This window comes from Alligator mississippiensis, chromosome 1 (assembly GCF_030867095.1).
Source record: "Alligator mississippiensis isolate rAllMis1 chromosome 1, rAllMis1, whole genome shotgun sequence".
NCBI lineage: Eukaryota > Metazoa > Chordata > Crocodylia > Alligatoridae > Alligator > Alligator mississippiensis.
In genome coordinates this window covers 44,482,373-44,498,584 of record NC_081824.1, presented here as the reverse complement: position 1 = coordinate 44,498,584, position 16,212 = coordinate 44,482,373, and the positions used below count along the sequence as shown (strand labels likewise).

The following is a 16,212-nucleotide window of genomic DNA, read 5'->3' as shown; positions in this document are numbered from 1 at the left end:
TGGCAGCCTCCTAGGAGGTGTGTGGGCATTCCCCCAGTGGCCAGTGTAGGAAGGTTCCAAGCCCTCACCACCATCTGTTTGGTTTGCTCACATTGTAACTTTTAGTGCTTTAAGTAAAGCATGATAGTTAGAGAGCACTTCTGCCAGGGGCTTTTTGAACATCTGTACTTAGTCTTAGTTACTGGTACTGGAAGAGAAAGAAGGAAAGCAAAGAACTTATGACTCTCATATTTTTATTAAAATGGAAAAATCCATCATCTTGGGTTCTATCATGCAATCTTCTGAGGGCAAACAATGGGAACAGATTCACTCAGAGCCTGAGTGAGAATTGGTATTAGTGACCTGCAGCTCCAGAAACCAATCAAGCAAAAAAGAAAAGTACAGTTTTATTGATGTCAAAAAATCTTTCAGTAGATCCTAGGTGATGGGGTGGTACAGAGCTCTTATTATCTTGGAAGGCTAAGAGACCTATGCTTTCATTTGCAGCCTCTTTTAATCTTGTCAGGATAAAGTATATGACAGGTGTCTGGGCTTACTGCTGCTCACATTATTCAAATCATTATGGTTTCTTAAAAACTGCACCAGGTCATTGGGATATTGGCTTTACTACTCAAATAAGAGAGGGGTTATGCAGGGAAAGAGGCAGGCAGCCAGGACCTTGCATATATCTTAGATCACAATAAAGGCAATTTGCCTTAGTCATAAATTCTTGCTACAGACCAAATTTTACATTTGATGTGTTCCTTCACTTTAATCTCCTTCTTCAAGTCTTTTGACAAAATATATGAAAAAGACCATTCAAGCAAACTGTCCTAAAATAACTTTATTGTTACTTCTTTTTTACACAAAGTATATTTCAGATCATTTCAATTTGAGCATTATTTCTGAGTTTAGTTTCTTATACAGATTTTTTGCTCATATGCAGAAACTGCTTGATAGTCTCTTTTTTACTTCTTTAAAACATGTTTACTGGAATTCCAAACAAATAACCTGAAGGTATGCTCAGCTCTGTGTTCTAGCCATACTTTGCTCAGCATAGGAAAGATAAGACTTAAACGTCAATTTTGGATTACTTTAGTGAACTCCATTCATCCAATGCCTGGGTCCTGGTGAATGTTCTAACCTTGCATGGCACTGCTTGTGGCTGCAGGATGCAGTTCAAGCAATTGAGACAAAACAGTATAATTGTTTCAGTGTTGCTTTCTTTTCCTAGCTATACCACCTTATCAATCCATGCTAAAGACTGTTTGGAGGCAGTTTAAGACCCTGAAACTGGTTCTGCACAATAAGAGGATTTCTTTCATATTCTGTGGAAGGTCTCAAATGGCCATCTTCCTCTCTTATTGCAAAAAGAGACCTGTGATTTTTTTTATACTAGTTCCATGGCTTGATGGACTTGAAGAGTAAATTGTCTCGGCCGGGTGGAGCTGACCGAGGGAAACGCTGGTTAATTAAGCGAATGTCAGGCGGGCTGGTGGATGGAGAGGCGAGACAGCGTATTGGTTTTATAAAGAAAGCTTTACTTACACTGCCGATGGTTACAGTGCAGGGAGGAAACTTGCTTGAGTTGCAGTTGCACACAAACAAACACAAGTGAGATCTCTTCCGAACCGAACCGAGATGAGTCGTCGATATACGACTCCACGAGCGCTTCACACGGGGGATACGTCAAATTCACACTATGACGGGGAGTGGCTAAGAGCTGATCAGGCCTCTATGTCCTCCTCCAAGACACACGCAGAGTTTGCTAGGCTCCACAGCGCGCTCAGAGTTCCCCACGAGATGGTTGTGGAGTCCTCCAACTTGGGCGGAAACTGCTCTAACCTTTTATACAGCTAGCGAGCCAATTGCTAGCCGCCACGTAAGAATAATTTAGAATCAGCCAATAATGGGGTACGAATTTGCATATGAGTGGCGGGAACTCTTTTGCACCGGGGATTTCTCCCTGCAGCTGAGAAATCCACCGTGCAAAGAAAGCTCCATGTGGCGGGAAAATTCCAACGTGCCGAGGCACTAAAAATCTTTGGGTTATGACATATATAATCACATTTGGAACCATACCAATAATATCTAATATCTACACAGCAAACTTAATGCGTGTTTGTAGCCTATGCACCTGTGCTAGATTGATTTGGCTAGCATGGGGAACAACAGCAGTGAAAATTCAGAAGCATAGGCTTATCATGTGTCAGCAATTAAAGTATGAACCCCTGATAACTAGACAGTTTATACTCAGGTAGTAGCTGCTAAAACCCATGACACCATATCAGCACTGCTACTGTTACCCAGACTATCTAGATTAAGCTAGCACAAACTAATATGGCACCTTCATTTTGCTGAGTAGACATTCCCAGTCTGAAAAAAGATGAGGCTGTTCTTCCCTGCTCCTCGTCCTCAGACTGAAGACCAGAGATTAACAATATTTTCAAGAAAGGTACTTCTTTTTTAAATGACAAACCACTAAAGCACAAGTTTTCCTTTATGAAACACTCATATATACTTTATCATATCACATCTGAATAATGAACATGTAGCACACATTAAAATTAAGAAACTAATTGAGATATGACGTGAGAAGGCTTTTAGACCTATTAAACAATAATGTTCTTTACAGTTTAAATAAAGTTTCATGCCCAAAAATCCTCCCTTACTTTTTATATACAGTCTGTATTTTATAAATCCATCGCCTTCTAAATCAAATTCAACATGGAATCTGTATGGTCTGAAAAAAACAAAGTAATTCAGTTTTCAGGCTAAATCAGGGATAGCATGCTGTTTATTTTTCTCCCCTCCCTCCCCCCCCCCCTTTTTTTTCTTTCTTTTCTTGTTAGATTTTTTAAGTCTCAAAACCATTGTAAACCAGCTAGCAGATTCCCACCATGCCCTTCCTAGAGCATATCTAAAGAAGCCGATTTTTTTGCCCTTTTGGACACTAGGTTCTTTATTTGCACTTCTAAGGTGTTTGCACACTGTTGATTACTTCAGAGCAAATTCCCTGCTAGCTGTTTGCATTTATGTCCTGTTGGCCAAAAACAGACTTTTATGTGTTTTCTCAATTTCCTTAATAAAGCAACCCTTGTCTCTCAGTGATTGGATTTACTTGCAGAAAGTAGTGTTTACTCTGAAACACTTTAATAAGGTGGCAACACATCTGTATTAATTTAATATTTTGCTGCAAGTGAGGGCTAGGACTTTCCCCTTTAGGCTAGTAGGTAGATTTAGGTACCATTAACCAGATCGCTACTCCCACTATGAAAATTATATACCTTCATGAACCAGTTCTTATACTGATTATTCACTGCAAAAAGGTTTCTGTACATGAAAGGAAAACTGCCAGTGACCTGTATCAGTTATTCAGGAGTTATATTATTTTCTTTACACAGTTTGTGCTGCTGTGGATGATGGTATCTTAAAAGAAAAAGAAAGAAAAGCTGAGAAGACAGACTAACAACACCCCCCCCCCCCAAATGCCATGCTATATTTTGATAAAGTTATATTTAGAGAATTTCTAATACAGATGGTACTCAGATGTAGATTTTCAATGACTCACTTCCTGTTGTTGTTATTAATATTTTCATAGCCTTGTGCATGTGCATAGTACTCTACAGCATCAGATCAGTGTCAGACTGATAACCCATCTCTGCCCTAAAGGACTTATTACTGAAAAGTCTAAGTCCAAAAATGTTATAGAACAGAAGGCCAGACCTCATTAGTATAAATTGATGCATCTTTATTGTCTTGCATATAGCTAAAAGTTGAGCAGCAATTTGGGGCTGTGGTCCAAACTGTTTGCTACAAACCATAATTCTTTTAAGATCATGTGTGATCCTTTAAATCTTCACTCATCTGACACCCAACTCTGAAGGTGCTTAGTCAGAAATACATATGTTCAGTTCTTCATGCACTCGCAGTTCTACTTCTGCATATTCTGAGACTCCATTCTGATTGGATTGAGTCTAAACTAATTCATGTCTAAGGCCCACTGTGAGCCACATATTATAAACTCCTCTGCCTGTCTTGCCTGAGAAATTTAATCCAGTATGTGATCTTAAAGCATGACCCCTGAATCAGACTTTGCACAAAATGGTAGCTACCATTAAAAGACAAACACACACACACAAAAAAGACATAGGAGGAGCCACTCCACTTCCTTTATAATATCTGAATGGCTAGAGTGCATATGCAAAATACTTGGCCTAAAAGGATCTTATATTTCCCACTTCCTTTGAGATGCCTTAGCCACCAGGCAGTAGGATGTTCTGTACTTTCTGGCTTATTGTAACTATTCCATTTTGCATAAAAGTATGAAATATTTATTTTTGAGTGGTATGGGGAAAGAGAGAGAAAATGCAAGAAAATATAGCTCTCTAGCACAGGGATCAGCAACCAGTGTCCTGTGTACTGAATCCGGCTGGTGAAAAGGTCCAACCTTGCCCGTGGCAGCATAGGTATTGGGTAGTACACAGCTGTACTAAGTCATTTACCCCTGTGCAGGAAACAGTCCTATAGTGCCCCCAGTTGTTCTTTTGTGCCTGTACTTACCTTGCTGCAGAGTGGCTGACTATCTTCACCATAAACACAGGTGACCTAAGCTCTCCAGGGGACAGAAATTGTCAGCCTGAAGCAGGATGCTGGGAGTTGCAAAGTCTACCCCATGGGGGCAAAAGGTTGGCAACCAACATTTTGATTTTGGCACTCACCAGGAGCAAGTCCAGGGTTCCAGCTGCTGCTCCAAGGACTGTTTATGTATTTTGCATCAAACAGTGAATAAATAAAATTCTGAATCAACCCTTGGATCAAGGATTGGCACCCAGAACTTCCTTGTCCTGATGAATGCTGTAACCGTTAGGCAGGGAGTCATGCTCACATTCATGTGCTCCTCTTCCCTGCTGAAGCTGGAGTTCCTATATTTAATGTGGAGGAGCTCTGAGGTGGCAATGTGAGTTTGATACTACATAATAGTGTGGTGGGTATACTGCCTTCTGTCAAAAAGGAAAGAAAAGATCAGTGACTCCTGCCACCATAGATGCTGAGGAAAATATCTTAAGGTTCAGAGAGAAATATCCTCAGTCTGTAGATCTGTTCAGTAGTCCACTTTTGAGTGTGCCATTCTGAAACACTGACTTCTCCCATATATTTGATGGCAAGACTAGACTGCCTAGCATAGGGCTGTGGATTACATGCTTCTTCCAGGTGCCTAGAAATGAGAGATTGTAATGCTCATTTTTTGTGATGCCTAATCATCTATGCCATAGTTCACAGTTGAAGAGAATACTCTGCCTTGAGGACTCAAGACCCCCCAAATTTTCCCTGTTACCTTTGCTGTTTATGTGGATTCAGGAAAAGGTAGGTTTCTGTAGCTAAGGGAGAAAACCTTGGAACCAAAAACTTCATCAGAAGCATCTTGATGTGCTGTAAAAAACTGGTCAAGGAAATGAGCAAGCCAGTCTGAGCTGACAGACTAAGAAATTAATGGCTTTTAGGGGTAGGAGTGAGAGAAGCTTAGCCACAGATTTCATATCCTTTCATTTGATCAATTTCCCCCTAACACTATATCCCAGCAAGTCAAAGGATACTCAGTTCTCATCAGTAACAGTTGGCATGAGGGCATTCCCTTCAGGACCGTTTGTGATAGTAATGTCATTGGCAGCTATATTTTCAGAAGATAGGAGCTGAATTCTGGCATGATAGGGAAGGAGACTGCTGTTGAAGGAAAGTGATGTATCATGGCAGGGTGTTGGGTGTGTTTGCAATTCTGCCAGAGCGCTGCCTCAGATGATAGTGTGCCATGTGGAGAGAGGGTGATTGGATGCTTTAGGGATGATGGATGATTAGCCTTGGATACTTTGGGTGTTGGGAAAGAGTCATTTTGACCTGGGCTGCAATTTTAGAAAACCAGTGGAGTCCAGAGAGAGGGAAAGAATCTATGCATGTTACAGAACACACATTGGAAAACAAGGTGATCATGACAACTTGGTTATTTTTTTTTATTTTTGTAGCCCTCATCATCCATCCTCTTATTTCCCAATTTATTGTTTGCAATCCCTAGTCCCTGTATCTATCTTTGGACTCTCAACACTTCAGAGCAGGAAATTTAAGTATCCATAACTGAAATAAAATCTCTTGTAAATGATGATCCTTATAAAATAACAATAACAACAGGAATGGTTTTTCTTTGCAAGTATTTCAGAATCATTGTATAATTCATCTTTCTAATTGGGAACTATGTTTAATAGGTTCCTAATTGCTGTTCTTATTCTGTCTCAGTCCAGTATTGATTTTAAATTACTTCTTAGCAGAGGTTTATAGCTATTGACACCATGTACCTGTTGCAGGTTACAATTCAATCATAGAGTCAAAACTCACAATAATGTAGAAACAGTATAAAGATTTTTTTCCAGCAAGTAAGTTTTTGTTTTTTGAAGAAGGTAGAGAATGGATATAAAAAGTACCTAAGGGAACAAAGATTTTTATTCCTCAAGGATACAGATCTTTATCTGGGCAGATACCTGTTGCAGAACACATGTACAGAATACCTGAGCTTTCCTCAGTCAACTTCATTAATTACTCATAAATATAAGTAATATATATGTATACATTATTTATATATCAAATAAAGTACTATATCACTGTAAATATCACTTGGCTGTATATTATAGTATTTAATACACACATATAAGACTACATATACTAAATAAGACTATACATACAAATGAATTCCACAGCCTACTCATATCAGGGTATCTTCCCTTGACAAAAGACCTATCTGTTACCCATGTAACAGGTATTATACAGGATCTCATACATATACATATATATACATGGATATACACACACCATATATAACCAATATATATATATATATCCACACATATATATGATCCTCTGTACTATAATATCTGTTACGTATTTGCTATGTCTTTTGTCCAAGAAGGATACCTTGATTTGCTTAGACTTGTAAAATTTATATACACTGAGTTATCAGTTCTGACTCATCCATCAAAATAGACACTTAGAGATGGCTTTTCCCATCTGGTAAGGTTCTTTAAACCATGTAAGTAATACAAAGTAGTTTTAAACTTGGCTGGAAATATCAGGAGCACTTTGCTTGACAACATTTGGTGAGGAAGACTCTGATGCCCTCTGTTTCCTCATCCCCAGACTAAGGAAAAAATAGTTCAGGATCTTACTGGGATAAGTAAAGGAAGGGGCACAGTACACTACAGCTTCACTGCTGATTTTTCACAGGTGAAACCATAGTTGCTGTCCTCCTCCATTCTTTCTGAGCAGAATAAAAATATCTAAAATGTAGGGTTCAGGCAGTATATTCACTCTTCCTCTCTTGCAGTTTTTGGTAACATACACTAAGAGTCCATTTTAAATCCATACGAAAAAATGTATTTAGAATATATGCCTTTAAGCAAATTCATTCATGGCATTTAAAATACCTTTTCCTGGAAGATTCTAAATTTCTTAGCTATTACTACAAATAAAATACAGTAGGTTTGGCTCAAGCTTAGGATTTTTTACTCAGACCAAAACCTTTTATTCTTTTGCAATTTATTTTGCCTGCTATATATGTCTCAGTATTGAATAAATGTATTCTGTGACATTTCAGAGTAATTGTAACACCTAAGTACTAGTTTGACTGTAAGGTAAATAGTAGTTTGGGGTTTTCAAAGTGTTTTATTTACCCCCCACCCCCGAGTATTCTAATTATTTGTTTCAAAACTGTATCCCATTTTTTCCTTTGCCAGAGTTAGAGATTAAAACTACCATTTGTGGTTTTACTAGATCTTAACCTTTATTTACTCTTCAGTCATAAAACAAGCTTGGGCCCATAACAGTACCTTTTTCCTCCACATAAACCAATGCAGCAGAGCAATGAAGTCAAAATCCCTTTACTGCTGTAAGGCAAAGTTTCTTTAATTGTTTTCTGACTATTTGGAAAAAAACCTTCCTCTACCTTTTGGCTATGAAGGATAAGAGCAGCTTGATTTTATTGTGACCTGTCAGCAGCTTCTTTATTCTCAATAGAAGAAACTTTTCTAAGAAGCCAAGGCATACCATTTGTTATAAGGTCAAATTCTTTTACTATAATATTTGACTCTCCACTCTTTCTAGTACTAGGCTGAACAGGGAATCAGTGGGTCCATCTACATGAGACACTTTACTGGGCAACAGACTAACTTGCTGCACAGTAAAGCATCACTGTCTACACGTGTGGCAATTAGGGTTCAGGAGACTAATTTACTGTGCTGCTGGATAGTCCTGTGACATACAAATTGTATCCAGCTGCACTGTGCTTAACCACATGTGTAGATGGTGACATTGGGATTGGTTTCCCATGGCTCAAAATAAGCCAGTGTATTCAGTCGCGTTAATTGCATGTGTAGACATGCCCACTAGTATGATCAGTGCTACCCTTACTCTGCATAAAACTAGAACAACTTGTGGGTAATTAGGGGTTTCACATTGTGAATGAGGGCTAACCAAAAGATAAATGAGAAGCCAAGGCAATTAAACCAAGAGGGTCTGGATATCCCTCAATCTAAAAAAATCAAGCATGTGGTAAATAAACCCTTTAAGATACTGTTGAAAGCAAATTATTGTTTTTCTTTGATAGTTTATGTCAATAGAAAAAAAAGCCCAGGAGCAATATATTTCTCTAGATAGTCTCTAATATGTTATCTTAGGGACTTAATGTCAGGTTTGAAAATAAACATTATTTTATTCTCTTGAAATGGATAATTCACTTTTTTTTCAATGTGCATATTTTCTTTAGCTGAATGTGGAGCAAGTGTCTCTGGAAATGAAGGAACATTGCTGTCTCCAAATTTTCCATCTAATTATGACAACAACCATGAATGTATCTATAAAATTGAAACAGAAGCTGGAAAAGGGATCCACCTTAGAGCCAGGAGCTTTCAGCTGCATGAGGGAGATATTGTTAAGGTAAAAGAAAATCTGTTTCACTGTCTGCTGCCTTCTACAGTGGGTACTTAACACAAGAAATCAATACTCTAACTCTGATACTTTTTGCCTTCCTTCTACTCAGCATGTGACTTAAATCCTAGCTAAGTGGTATCAAGAAAATATAGTAATCAATCTTAAAATCTTTATAAGTATTATTCATAGTGATGATGAAAAGAAAACTTTAAACATGAACCTTTATGGTGTAACCTATACCACTGTAACAAAGAGCCTGAACTATAGTTAGAGATAGTTTGATTGACTTCCCTTCCTCTGTAATTCCATTGAAATATGTAGAACTTGATTTCTATACACTTTGAAAATCAGTTATAATATAATCTCTCTCATTACTTTTTGTTCTGCCCTTTTTAAGTAATTATTACTGTGTTTTGCAAATCAGATAACACCATAAATCCTATCTAAATTATCAATCATAAGATAAATAATTGCTTGGGATTTATGTTTCTAATGTCTCAATATCAGGTACTTGTATAAATCATTGAGTAACATAGAATTCAGTTATTGAATTTCCAGTTGTTTTGCTCTCATGATAATGTTCTTGTTTACATGACAGAAATAACTATTTACCCTTCTGGTCTGATATTGCTATTTTTATGTTGATCACTCCAACAACAGTTCCATCTATTTAATGATTATAAGGTCAAATTTAAATTACCTTACTGCGTGTGTTAGCTCACTGTAAAAGCTACTCTAATAAATAAAGAAAAAGCAGTTTGTCCTATATGTTGTCTGCAAAATATAATACAGATATTGAGTGATATGATGAAGTTAGGAGATATTGGAAAAGAGGGAGGGATAGAAAGAAAGGGATGGGGAGAGAGACAGTCCCAACTGATTCCCATTTTTTTTTTCAAAGATAGGTACCAAAATGAGCCTATCAAATATAACATAGAATGGGGTAATAGACCATTTAATTTAAGTTCACCTGCCTCAAGAAACTCTGGAATAATCTGCTTGGGTAGTCAAAGGAATACCATTCTTTACACATCACTGAAATGTTGATGATGTATGACTCAGTGCTCAGCCACGAAATTTACGTGGAATATCACTAATTCCAGGCCTTATAGACTTGCAGAGATGCAACTTCCAGTAAATATGTTTTCACTCAAGACAATTTAATAGGCCTTTTTAAAATCAGGGTATAAATGCAGATCACGCCAATTATGTATCAGATAGGGAGAAAATCTCATCCTACAATCCCTCTTACACATCTGTTATATGTTTGAAATTGGTGTATGTGCCACCAAATCTTCTCAGTAGCTCTGCTCCTGCCGTACCTACACTATCCCTTAGCACAACCATGCAGGCAATTATTAAAAGGTCACTGAAAGAAACCCAAGGACTCCAATATGCAAAATACCTTTCTTGAATAGAATCAATCATCCATAGATCTGCACAGAACAGAAATAAACAAGAGTTTGTGATTGAGAAAAGGTCTATGCCCAGACTGTCTGTTTGATGCCTTCCTCACCCTAGCACCCTATCATCTAAAGGGACAATTTATGCCAACCTACATATTCCCTAACACTGAGGAATTTAAAAAAGCTTGGACAGCAGTTAGTAGTAACAATTACAGTAGTTCCAGACTTGATGAGACCATTCTAGTATCCTAACTTGATTAACTTGTCCACACTACCTCTAATTTCTTTACTTCCACTGGACTTAATCTCTTAGAGCAAGGAAAACTTTCTCCACCCCAGCAAACCCTTAGTACACACTGCAGCACAGACACTGTTAATGAGCTTATGTATGGAGATTCAAAACATTATTTCAGAAAATACAGTTAACAGATTAATGCATGTAGCCAGATTGATGAAATTCTTTATTTGGCTGAGCAATGCCAATTATCTTCTATGGACACCAAGGTTCCAGCTGTTCTGAACAATGAAGAATTCAAGACTATTGGAAAGCTGTATTCAGGTACACTAAACACACAAAAAACACCTATGTCATATTTTGGGTTGTTGGTTCTCCAGAGCTACAATAGATATGGATAATACATCTTAAAGAGCAACAGTTGGTATAAGGTAAGTGTGACTGTTTGACTTTTTACTCATTTATTCAATTATATTTACTTATCAATGGATCATATTTATGCATATTTTAGAATAATCTGAGTTTCGTATTAATTAAACAAGAAATCCAAATGGCAAAAAATAAGTAACTGTAGTTAATAATTCAAGACATTTGTTTTCATTACTTGAAAATATGTATACCGTCTTCTGCATCAGGTGAATGTGCTGAAATAAGTAAGAAGTTAACCATTCTATATTTTTCCTTAAAATCCACATGTTCTCAAATTCTTAAGGAAAATATCTTCAAGTAACATTTCATGAAAGTGTAAAGTATGACCATTTGTTTAGGGTGAAATGTCAAGGCATTTCATAAGGATCTAATGCAAGTCCTAATAAGATATATAGGAAGCATCTATCTAACTCAGTACAGCATTTTGAAAATCTCCCTCTTCATGATTAGTGTGGAAAGTAAGTCTTAATTAAGACATGTGTATCTTTGTAATTTAGAACAATTGAAAACTGTAGATATAAATAATGATTTTGCTTCCAGTGATAAGAAAAAGAAGATTGTATTATGTTAAGAGCATGTAGCTGGAATAACCTTTTTTTTTGTGAGGGCTGGCAATAGTCTATGGTCTTAAAAAGGTACTTAGGCATTCCTGCCTAGGGAATCCTAAAATATTTTTTTTATTCTGGATATATATCTTGGTTTATGGGCTAACATTGCTTTTGCTATACATGTACTTGCAAAGTCTGTCTAAATCAATGGTTATAAATAGTGTATAGCTTCTTGAAAGCTCTCAAGATTGAATGACACCAGGGCAGCTGCCAAGCAATTACATCATCATTTTAGAGGCATGATAATTTAGTTTAAACATTAGATATTGTTAATCAAGGACATTAAATTACAAAAAAAGCATGAGATTGAGTAGGGTTGTCAAGGTAAGATATTTAAAGATATTTACATATCTAAAGTTTCAGATAAACATTATGATCAAGGGTATTATTGACATTTATGTACCTAAGGACAAAGGGGTACACAGTGGGATTTTCAAAATCTCCTAAGCACCTTACTGCCATATACTTTTAAAACCCTGGCTTTCAAAGCTTAATGCACTCTGTTGTACATTTAGAATACATCACATATAGCATAAAATACCATCTAAAGGCTTAGGGCTAAATTTTTGAAAAATTATCAATAATGTTATTGCTTCCATTTTTGAGTAGACAACAGAGGTGTGCAAAAGGGGCTGTATTAGATTCAGATTCAGCCCAAATAGAGGATAATGATTTGATTAGTGATTTGGATTACTGTCCCCTATTCAATTCAGTGAAATCCAAATATGAAGATTCAATGTTGATTTGGAGAATCAGTGATTTGGCCATAGATGCAGCTTTAAATGTTTTTTCTACATACCTTGAGGTACCAGGCATGGCGCATGCATCCTGTGATGCTGGGGCAGATGGAGTGTCCCACAGGAGCGCAGGGGGCCCCCCTGCGTGTTCAGTGGCAAACCCAGAAGTGGACCATGAATACTTCTGGTCTACTTCTGGGTCTGCCAGGGAACACACTGGGGACCAGCCCCCCAATTCCCCCGCTGGCTCTTTGATCAGCTGTGGGGGGACCCCGGGTGCTTCCTCACATCCAGGAGGTACCAGTTGCTGAGCCAGAGGGACACAGGGGGAGGGAGCTCAGCATTCTTCCCAGTGGACCTGGAAGTGAACTGGAAGTGCTGGTCCACTTCCGGCTTATACTGCCAACCACTCTGGGGAGCCCCCTGCTTTCCTGTGGGATGCTCCATCCACCCCAGTATTGCAGCATTCATGAGCTGCCTGGTACCTTGACATATATAGAAAAAATATTTAAAGCTGTGTCTATGTCTGAATCACCAAATCTTTCCAAATCACTCCAAGTCAATTTGGAGGGTTCCAATTCAATTTGGAGAGATTTAAGGGTCTCCTGATTCAATTTGGATTTGGAGATTTGGCCACTAAATTGGGCTGAATCTCTGCCGAATCAAATTGGGGACCGAAGCTTCACACAGCCCTAGTAGACAACCTGTGGGACCTTGGATTCCTGATTTTCAGATGTTATATATTCAGCACTTTCAGAAAATTAGTCCCCTTGAAAGTTGAAAACACAGAACTAGAAGCAGGCAAATCACTAGTCATGTGAAGATTTCACCTGCTCTTGTGAACAGCATGTGAGATGGTGTTAAAACCCTTACTGAAGTCAAAAGATGACACAACTATTACTGCTCCCTGATCCAGAAGCCTTTTAATCATGTCACAGATATAAATTAGGTTGGCTTAACATCATCTGTTCTTGAACATTCTGTGTTGGCTGTTACTAATTTATTATCTATTAAAAAATAGATTGCTTGATTATTCATTCCAATACATTTCCAGGAATTGAAAATAGGCTGTAATTGTCTGGGCCCTTCTTTTTTCCCTTTTAAAGACAGGCATTGTTCGCCTTTCCCAATTTTCTAGTTACTCATCTGTAATCCATGAGTTCTAAAATATAATTGTTAATCATTCTGAGATGTCTTTGGCCTTTTCCCCAAGTACTCCAGCCATCTAATTTCCTTCTTATTCTAGCATGAGTTCTTATATCTTTTTCAGTGAAGCTGATTTGTGACAGTTATCTTATTGCAATTAACCTTTTTAGAGAAGGCTTAAAAGTATTAACATCTCAGCACTCTGCATATCATCTGCTTTTAGTTTTTTCTCCACATTTAGTAGCTAAACAACTCTCTCGTTGTCTTCTTACACTTTTTGGACAATTATTTCTTCAGTTCAGAGCAGAGATGAACTCATGATTTGATCTTTTATGATTAGGGACCTACCCAAATCATGATTGCTCAGATTTCATGAAATCTGCTGATCTTCACAAAATCCATGGGAAAAAAAACTTACTGAAAATAAAATGTTAACTCCCTAGTAGAATCCAACACTCCTCCCAGCTGCTGTAACCCACCAGAGGGAAGAGGGGAGTGGATCTGCCACCATGAAGGGCTGTTGGCAAGATGGCTGCTGCCCCCACCACTAATTGGCTGAGAGTGATGCCTACTGTGTGGCCTTACCCCTCTCCACCAATTAGAGGTGAGGGGTGGGACTGAATGTAGGACAGCCCTCTCAGGCAATCAATGGTGAGGGGTAAGGCCATATGATGGAAAGCTCACCACCAATGAACAGTGGGGGGAAAGGAGGAAGGAGCTGTTAGGGGTCCTCAGCCTATCATAGCTGTGGAGAGGCCCCACCACAATAAGCCCTCAAAAATGGCAGCCAACCCTGTGATCTTCCTGTGAAATTGTTCATTCGGCTCCTCAAGTTGGGTGGACCCCTGCTTATGATGCTTCCTGCTTTTTCTTTGCATCAGAATAGATTGTGTTTACATTTTAATACAGTTTCTTTAAAAAACTGTCAACTGTCCTGAACTCCTGTTGTATATACATTGGAGGGGGGAGGCTTGTGTAATTTTAGATAACAGTTGAGTTTTCTCTTTTAAAGATTAATAAACTGATCACACATATATATATATATAATAATTGTAGTATTGATATCAATAAATAAAAGTAATCCAAATAAAAATAGCAAAACATCATAGAACCAGCATAAAAAGCACATTCCTAAGCAGAAACTGGATGATCTTATTTTGATGCGTGTCCCCTGGGGACACAGTCTGCCTTAAGAACAAATGTACAACATGTTAGCATGACCCCAACACCACAACAATCAACAATCCCGCATGACAAAATCATAAGAAACCATGGATCCAGAAATGTTCTGTATTTACTTGACTCCAAGTGACTTTGAATATAAGATGACCCCCCACCATCTTGCTTGACAATAATTTTATTCTATATGTGGGGAACTATACATTTATTGTACATACATTTCTAATTAGTGGAATGTCACCTTAAATCATCCCCTCCACTGTTGTGTTAGGGAAAGCAACAGTGGGAGGCAAGAAGCTAGACCCTTGCCCCTTGCTCCCCTGCTGCCCTATGTCTGTGCTTGCCTCCCACTATGCACCCCTCTGCACATGCATCCCACCCCTTGCCCCCTTGCCTGTGCTTGCTTTCCCACTCCCTGCCCCCAAGCCCCTGCTCCCCACTGGAGTCTTTCCCTTTACTCCTTTCCCCTTTGTGTATCTCCCTTCAAATTGCTGTCCAGGCTCCAGGTTCCCCTACCACTACACTGTAGTCTACCCAATACTCCTCTTGGTTGCATGCCCCCATCCTTGCCAAATGAGCAGTTCTGGCCTGGGGCAGGCAGCAGCTCAGCTCTGGTTTCAGCCCTGAACTTGGGGCCAAACCTGAACCTGAGGCACCACTTGTCCCTGGCTGATACTCACATCTAAGATGAGACTTTCCTTCCTCCCCCCTTGTTCTGGTTGAGAAAAAATGTTGTCTTGGATTTAAGTAAATACAGTACATCAGAAAATGTGTTACTGTATTTAGTTGACTAAAAGACCATTTTTATACCCCATTTAACAGGGGGTGGGTGGGAAGTCCCTTGTCTTAAAATCAGGTATGAAGTGGTAGGGGCAGGCAGCTTCTGCAATTTCAATTCTGGCCTCAACACTGGATCAGAGCTGGAACCACAGCTGCTGCCTGCTTCTGCCTGCTTTTGCAACACCTCTGGACCACTCCTCCCCTGCAGCCTTGGGCCCCCACCACACCCAGTCTCCCCCATGTGCTGCTTCACCCTCCCGTTCCCGCCATCGCACCCACCCTTACATTTGCTCTGGTGCCAGCAGGCTTCATCTTCTCTGCAGCCTGGAATACAGAGCACAACCCCAACCCATCCCTGTAGCAACAGCTACAAATTACCATTGCACTACCTGCCCCCTTACTTACTTACTCTTAGTCTATAAGGTGCATCTATACCCTGCTTTTGCCTGACTTTAGTCTAACACAGATATCTACCTCTCTCTTATTTTGTCGTATAATGGCTCCTTATAATACCTTTCTACTCCCACCAGTTCACAGTTCTCCATCCCTCCAAGCCAATTGTTTGTATTTTCATGGAGTCTTCTCTTTGCAATTTAACTCAGCCTGTGTCTTCCCCTTCCTTCAACTTGTGGAAGGGCATTTGCTACCTGAAAGCTTATTCAACATTTTGTTCTGACTATTCAGTTGTTCCAATAAAAGAGACTACATAAATCCTTGCACCTCATACCTTTCCTTGACCCTCA

General features: G+C 38.8%; 1 protein-coding gene across 1 annotated transcript in view; it reads left to right on the top strand.

Annotated features, from left to right (window-relative positions):
- The window catches only part of CSMD1 (CUB and Sushi multiple domains 1), a 2,292,800-nt gene that overhangs the window by 1,802,999 nt on the left and 473,589 nt on the right, over window positions 1-16,212 (top strand). Inside the window, exon 22 of the mRNA XM_019488443.2 lies at window positions 8,786-8,955. Coding sequence (XP_019343988.2) covers window positions 8,786-8,955 — 170 coding nt within the window. The remainder of the gene's footprint in view (window positions 1-8,785; window positions 8,956-16,212) is intronic.